The sequence below is a fragment of the Eutrema salsugineum genome, unplaced genomic scaffold (assembly GCF_000478725.1).
Source record: "Eutrema salsugineum unplaced genomic scaffold, Eutsalg1_0 scaffold_16, whole genome shotgun sequence".
Lineage (NCBI taxonomy): Eukaryota > Viridiplantae > Streptophyta > Magnoliopsida > Brassicales > Brassicaceae > Eutrema > Eutrema salsugineum.
In genome coordinates this window covers 1,553,273-1,561,031 of record NW_006256858.1, presented here as the reverse complement: position 1 = coordinate 1,561,031, position 7,759 = coordinate 1,553,273, and the positions used below count along the sequence as shown (strand labels likewise).

The window sequence follows — 7,759 nt, the reverse complement described above, 5'->3', positions numbered from 1 at the left end:
GAGAGTTTAGGGCGGGAGAAGAGAGAGAGTTTAGGACGGGTGTTAAAGAAAGTTTGTGTGGAGAGAGAGGGTCTACAGGTAGAGGGTTTAAGGCGGGAGGGTAGAGAAAGAGGGTTTAGGGTTTAGGGCGGGAGAGAGAGGAAGGGAGGGGGTTTAGAGAGGGGGAGAGAGAGAGCGATGGTGTTTAAAAGGGTTATTGAAGAGGAAGGGCGACTAATTCTCAAAAATTAGTCTAGAGTTTCTTGTAATCTATAATCTCTGTAAAGTGTGATATAATCTTAGAGAAGTTTCATCAGAACATTAAAATTTCTCGGGGATTTAACTTGTACGGCGTAATTGTGTCAGATTGAAATGAGTAACATCTTGAGTAACCATAAACAACCAAAACTCTATTTGTCATCACACTTTTGTCCTCATCGCAGTGTTGTATATGTTATCTTTAAAAGTTTTGATTTGCATTTTTTATTGTTTTACACCGAGCACAAACAAACAATGATAAAAAGACAGTGATGGACCTTTAATTGTTTTTTTTTTAAATTGTAATTGATTCTTAAACCTATTAAACTGTGAAATTAACAAAAAAAATTACGATGCTAAAAAGAAAGGAGACTTGGGACGACGACTAAGTTCATAGTATAAACCTCTCTAATGGCTACTTAGTTAAAATTGACTTCATTGTTTTAGGTATGATTATATTCTTTTCAAAGAAGGATGTTGAGGAAAATAACAAACCTGATAATGACAAGATTACTTTAGATAGTAACTCTACGACGATCATTGTTCAGATTTGATATCTTTCATGGGATTAGTGATTAAGATGATTTGTTTCATCATCTGTATCATGCAAGAATGGTCATAACTGTTTATATTTCAATGCCTCAAACCATTGTATCAAGCTATAATTGCACCAGTCTATACTCTCATTGTCCTACAAAGAACCCAAACAGTGAAAACAAAAAGATGAGATGGACCTTTCACTCTTTTTTGTTTTTTCTTAATTTAACAAACAGTAAATTACAATATAAACAATTATCTATATCTGTAGAGATAGACCACAACTCAAAAAGTCTACACAAGTCTAACTTGTAAGACTTATATGGGCCATACTGAATCACTTAATCTTAAGACTTAAGCTGAAAGCTATAGGTTTCCCCTTAAAAGCTATGCCCAAAATCTCCAATGTCTTATTCATCCATTACATATACAGGCTGATTTATCCACAAAGTTTCATGAAAGATAGACTTCTCTTGCCACAATTCATTGCATATTAATCTACGCTCAAGTCTAAACCATTCCTGTAAAAAAAGGATTATCAGATGATTTAATTGCATTTTCTACTCTATTTTTTTCCTGCACAAAGCTCAAACAATGATTAAAAAGGATAAAAAATGGACCCTTCACAGCACGTATTTTAATAATTAATTTTTTATTAAAAAAACAGAAAATAATCAAAATTTATGATGATAAAGAAAGAAGACTAAAGAGACGACGACTCCGCAAAAGACCAGTACCAAGAAAGTACCTAGGAACAACGCAAGAAACTACATATAGAGGAATTATTACAAAGTTTCCTAAATTCGTCCATATAAGAATATACAGAAACCTCATCTTTCGTTGTCCAGTCGATATCCAGTCATGGAAGAGTGCCGGTTCGAAACAAGCGAGTTGCAGGCATCGTTCATGATGTCGACTCCGTTATGGTCCGATTCTTGGAGTTTATGCAACGCCGCTAATTCCATCGGGAGTATCCAGGTCCAGCACATCGCCGGAATCATGTATGTCGCTTTACCGGCGGTGGAGATAACCCAATTGGGGGGAGAACTCGTGGGCCTGGAAGTCGCCGGAAGTGGGCTTTTTCCGGCCTTGTCGACATCATTAGCCACCGATGAGACTCCGCCTATGGTCGACGCTGCTATACTTAAACTTTTCGTCTCCTTGCTTCCACATATTCAATCTCAGGTTTTGTTTTCTTCTTCTTATCATTTTTCTGATTTTGATGCAGTTTTATTGATTTATCAGGAATATTAGTATTTTTACGTACTTCTATTTATTATTCTCCATACACGTTGAATTTCAATCAATATGCATTGACGTAAAAAAACAAATTCAATTAATGCTAACATGACAAATTCTATCAGATTATCAAGAGGGGAAAAAACATAACTAAGCTCCATCAGAAATTAATTCGTTTTTGGGGAAGTTGTGAGAAAAACGGAATTTTGTTAAAATTTACTTGAATGTCTGTTAGTTTTTGTTATCTCAGTCTTCTAAACCAAATCGAAAAAAGTGTCTTTTTAAGAATAATATCACCACCAACCCCTTATAGGCAATAGACAATAGATAAATAAATTATTTTCTTATGAGAAATCCGTAAAAGTTGGTATAGATATAATAATATTCCACCATCTAGGGTATAATAAAATGACATTGTCGTGACCTCGGATATCATAAGCAAGTAAACTCGAATTTTTGTTTGGATGCCACGTCCGCCCACGAGTTTTTAAAATGATTAATGGCTTAGTGAAATGTTATTTTATGTTAATGGCAGCTTTATGCTAATACATACCTCTATCAACAACTTTTAGAAATTCATTTCGAGGACTAGAACAGAGAAGAATGGAGAAATTCATATTAACGAACGAGTTAGAATATTAATTTTTTATTGTGATCATATATAATATTAAAAAAAATTAATAAAAAAATTATATTTAAACAGAAAATTTTTATTACTTATTAAAATATTATATATAAATAAAATAGAAAATAAAAATTATACTACATAAATAAAAATATATTTTTGTGCGGACGTACGAGCTAGAATTTAGTTATCGTTATATTGTGTAAAATATAGGGAAATTATGTGAGATAGGCTGCGGAGTCTTATTTATGTTCATTAAAACTGATTTTTTTTAATTGTGGGCAAAGACATCTAACACCCCTATCAAATTAAAACCACATCATCTTTTTTAAACTATACCACTCAAACTTTTATCCGTTCTGACAATTTCTATTTTCCACAACACCATAACTTTTGCTAGAAAAACTTTTAGTTGAATTTGTTTTTTTCTCTTTTGTTTTAAAATTTTGAATTGGTTCTCTTTCTTTGAGAACCTCCCAAAAAAAACTATTTTTTTGTGGTTTTTTTATTTCCACCCATTCTTCCCGCCGATTAATTCACCGGAAACGATGCCGAGCACTCTGTAACACCGTCGACAAAAGCTTTTTCTTTTCTACAAACCTTCCACTTAACTCCATTTTCGATGAAAGACGTTTCTTTGATTTTGAAGTGCTCCCCCTCAGAAACACTCCCAGACACCCCGTCACCTCTTCAGCGTATCATCTTCGTCGACGGTATTACAGCATCCATATTCTTCATCGGTGAGTTATGAAAGGTTATTTTCTTGGCCCACCTCTATGATTCTTGGTTATATATAATCAGCTTTACTTATAGTACTTCTGATTTCTATTCACTATATTCACCTAATTCTGTCTTCTTCTTCGTTGTTATTGATATCTAGTTCTCTCAATTTTGTAGATCTAGAGTAGTTAACTATTTTTATACGCATATCTAGTAAGTAGTAACTACATTGAATATCATCATTAGTAATCGTCTACTCTACTCGTCCAATAGATACAATAAATAACTACTCTATATTCAGTTAGTCTACATAACTATTATGCACATATAACCAACTAATAATATAACTATCGATAGTTAACTACGTTACAACAATAATCAGTTCATAATAGCTAACTTTTTGACAATTTTCCTTTGTAAGGATATGTGTTCTCTTCGACAATGTCAACCCACACCGTTCACAAATAATATTCTGAGCCAGATTTACGATGCACTCGTTGATGTCTTTGAAAGGGTTGCTAGAGAATCTGCAGAAGATGCTTGTTCATGTAAGGTTTTAAACCGAAAATTCAAGGAACCATCCGTCATCAGGGCGCTCAACCTATCTGCATTCATTAAACGGCCCAGCTTAATGAAGCGCTACCCTGAAGTCTTTGAGTCAGCGAAAATAAACAACTACCAATAATCGACTTTGAGTAGTAGCTATCTAATCGAAATAGATAATTATTAATACTTACTTAAGTATTATAATCAACTTTGAGTTGTATGGAGAAAATAGACAACTATTAATAATCGACTTTGAGTACTAGTTATCTAATCGAAATACATTACAAAGTAGTCAACGTCTCTGTTCATTCAAACAAATCTTCATTTTAAACATAATCACCTACTAGTAGTCGTCTACTAGAAATATATGAACACAACAAACAAAAAAATTAGAATGAAAAGGACATCTATATTGAAGTGATAGATAAGTAGTTGGTATATGTCTATTTATTTTATACTTGGTGCAACTATAGAAAGTATTTTCCATAATATCTCACACTTTTGGAGTGAAAGGATGTTTGTCTCAGGGAAATGTAACTTTTTTTATGAAAATAGTTGTCTACTATTAACCACATATTATGAGAAAATGATTTTATATGAAAATAGTCAACTATTGTCATATAATTACCATTGTGACCCCTTCCAAGACACCTGCTGCAAAGCCTTGCCGCATTCCTCAAATTTCTTTGTGTCATTCAAACGAATTGGATCAACCACATTTCAACCACAAAGTAGCCAACTATGACTCATTATAAAAAAGGCTGACTATGTTACAAACACTACATAGTTGACTATGTTACCTTCATTTCTCCTCGGGATAAGATCTTTATTTTCTTTGGTTGACCATGTGGTCAGCGCATTAATGGGGGAAGTAGTTCCGAATCACCAGAACATACATGAGTAGGAATTGGGTGGAAAGGTCTTTCATAAAGGGATCTTCAAAAACTGGTTTTGCACCTCTCCCATAAGCTTCTAATTTGCAATGTTGTTGTAAGAAGATAACTTGTTATGTACACCTCTCCTTTTTTTGTTGTAAACTTCATACTCATCGTGGCCGACAACAACCACCTATATTTTAAACATAGTCATCTATTAGTAGTTGTCTACTATAAATATATGAACACAACCAATAAAAGAATTAGAATTGAAAATAACATATATACTTAAGTGATAGGTGACTACTTGGTATATGTCTATTTACCTTCAACTTGGTGCAACCATAGAAAGTATCGTCCATAATGTCTCATAATTTTAGAATGAAAGGGTGTTCGTCTGAGGTGGATGCAATTATTTATGAAAATAGTCGTCTACTACATAATTGCATACTCTAAGTAAATGATTTTTTTAATAAAAATAATCAATTATGCCATAGAGTTAGCTTAGATTTTAAATGATTTGAGGATAAAAACACCGTGCATAAAAGAAGAGAGAAACAGAGAAGAAAATGATGAGAAGAATAACAGAGAGGAAGAGCAGAATGGTGGAAAGAGAAAAGAAAAATTAACTTAGTCCTACATACACATTATAAAACGACAATAAATATTGATGTTGGTTAAATTTTTCGCTGCTATTGTTTAAAGAAGCAGGTAAAATTTACGTCTTTATAAGTTTTGTGATCCCATATCATGTCAGAAAAAAGTTTTTTCCAGAATTAAAGAATAAAGAGTATTCAGTCTTTTCCACTTACTTTTTGTTGTTGACTTGTGTTATGCAGTGAATTGACTGTTTTTTATAGTAGATAGTTAATTTGCTCATCAGAAAATATTATTGGTGCAAATCATCTTAAAATATATTTAGAAAAAGGTGGATTAGTTTGAGAATTTTTCGATAAGAAAGTAGATAATTTAAAAATAATTTTCATTAAATTATAATTCGCAAACTAGAGTTTTGGTCAGTCTAGAGTTGTGTCTTATCCTGTTTATTCGATTGCAGTTTGGATTTTGGTTTTGGAAATTATTCGGTTGATGTAGAATGTAATTTAGATGCTGGAAATTATTCGAATACCACTCTGTTCAGTATTATACGATTTCGGTGCCGAATCAATTTCTAAGAAGATTTTAGATTTGTTTATTCAAAAAATAAAAAATCTAGGTACTGAATGAACGTTGTTATTTTTCGGTTTCGGTTATGTTTTGTTTTTTTCTTTTTTTTAGCCTTAGGTTATTGTTTTGTTCAGATACGTAAAAACCAAACCAAGTCTCTTTCGCTCAATTATCATAACAAATTGGTTTTTCTGGTTCGGTTTGTAACATTGATTGAATTTATTATAACCGGAACAGATCACACGAGGATTGGAAATGGAAGGAAGAAAACAGATTGTGTTAACCGGACATTCAACCGGCGGCGCGTTGGCCGCTCTCACCGCACTTTGGCTTCTCTCCCAACCGTCTCCGCCATCATTCCGCCTCCTCTGCATCACCTTTGGCTCACCTTTACTTGGAAACCAAACTCTATCTTCCTCAATCTCTCGATCTCGTTTAGCCCACAAATTCTGCCACGTGGTCTCCATCCATGACCTCGTTCCCAGGAGAAGCAGTGAACAGTTCTGGCCCTTTGGAACCTATCTCTTCTGTTCCGACAATGGAGGTGTCTGCTTAGACAATGCTGCTTCAGTTCGTGGGATGCTTCACTGGACAGGAACTCCAAACATTGAGGAACATCAAAGGTACGGACATTACGTGTCCTCGCTCTCCCATCAGTTTCTCATATCTAGGAGCTTTCGTGGTGGGAACATCTCCGACAATAGCTACCAAGCTGGCGTCGCATTAGCCTTAGAATCTCTAGGAATCTCCAATGATGTCCCAAGTGGTGTATCAGCAAAAGAATGCATAGAAACGTCTACAAGAATTGGTCGTGCTCCAATTTTGAGGTCGAGCGAGTTAGCTATTGAGCTTGGTAATGTCTTGCCATCGAGACTAGAGATTCAATGGTACAAAGAAAGTTGCGACGCGTCACCAAAGCAGCTCGGTTACTACGATACTTTCAAACTATATTCAAATCAAAGAGAGATGAGGGTGAACCTGAGTCGTGCAAAGCTAGCTAAATTTTGGGACAGAGTGTTTGAAATGGTGGAGAAGAATGAGTTGCCTTTTGATTTTCATCTGGGAAAGAAATGGGTATATGCATCGCAGTTTTACCAACTCTTAGCCGAACCACTAGACATTGCATACTTCTGCAAGTACATATATTCAAGGGCTAAAGGTCATTACATGGAGAATGGGAATAGACCCAAAAGGTATGTAGTGATTGATAAGTGGTGGAAAGGAAGAGGAGAGCCTAATAAAGAGACGCGTGCAAGAACTCGATATGCGAGCACTACGCAGGATACTTGCTTTTGGGCTAAGCTTGAGGAAGCAAAAGACTATTTGGATGAGATGAGAAGCGAGAGTAGCGATGCGCAAAGGCGATATTTGTTATGGGAAAAGATTGTTGCATTTGAAAGCTATGCGGATACATTGGTGACGATGAAGGAAGCTTCGGTTGATGTTTTGGTAAAAAAGTCGAGTTACAGTGTGTGGGTGGAGAATCTTAGAGAGTTCAAGTTCAAAATGGGTAATGGAATTGAGATGGCTGTTGATGAGAGTGACGCAATGGAGACTTAATTAGCAGGGTTAATAGCAAATCTAATTTATGATTATATAACAATCTTTATTAATTGTTGTTCATTATGTTTGTGTAAGACTTTCTGTTGTATGTTTTTATTTTAAAACCTTTATCATTACTGCTCAACAAGTTTATGCAAGAGTTTCTAATGTAAGCTCTCTAAAACTCAAATGTAGCATGGATCATGGATGTGTGATGTAATCTATAATCTCCGCATATATTATAAGGTAAGCTGATTTTCAGGAGGATTTG

The 7,759-nt window shown here is 34.6% G+C and overlaps 1 protein-coding gene across 3 annotated transcripts; it reads left to right on the top strand.

Annotated features, from left to right (window-relative positions):
• The first annotated feature begins 1,493 nt into the window (after window positions 1-1,493).
• On the top strand, window positions 1,494-7,656 carry LOC18021638 (lipase-like PAD4). 3 transcript variants are annotated; one of them, XM_024157672.1, is made up of 3 exons: window positions 1,508-1,959; window positions 3,301-3,378; window positions 6,184-7,656. In XM_024157672.1, the coding sequence occupies exons 1-3, from the start codon at window positions 1,636-1,638 to the stop codon at window positions 7,504-7,506; spliced, it is 1,725 nt and encodes a 574-aa protein (XP_024013440.1). In that variant the 5' UTR covers window positions 1,508-1,635; the 3' UTR covers window positions 7,507-7,656. The 3 variants fall into 3 exon arrangements, with proteins under 3 accessions (XP_024013441.1, XP_024013440.1, XP_024013442.1); XM_024157674.1 differs by having other exon boundaries at window positions 3,288-3,378; XM_024157673.1 differs by lacking the exon at window positions 3,301-3,378 and having other exon boundaries at window positions 1,494-1,959.
• The last annotated feature ends 103 nt before the right edge of the window (window positions 7,657-7,759 follow it).

Excerpts from the sequence above, each read along its gene's own strand:
- LOC18021638 (XM_024157672.1), top strand. The coding sequence starts at position 1,636 with ATGGAAGAGTGCCGGTTCGAAACAAGCGAGTTGCAGGCATCGTTCATG. Across the intron at positions 1,960-3,300 it reads TTCCACATATTCAATCTCAG|AAACACTCCCAGACACCCCG; the intron begins GTTTTGTTTTCT and ends GCTCCCCCTCAG. Across the intron at positions 3,379-6,183 it reads AGCATCCATATTCTTCATCG|ATCACACGAGGATTGGAAAT; the intron begins GTGAGTTATGAA and ends TAACCGGAACAG.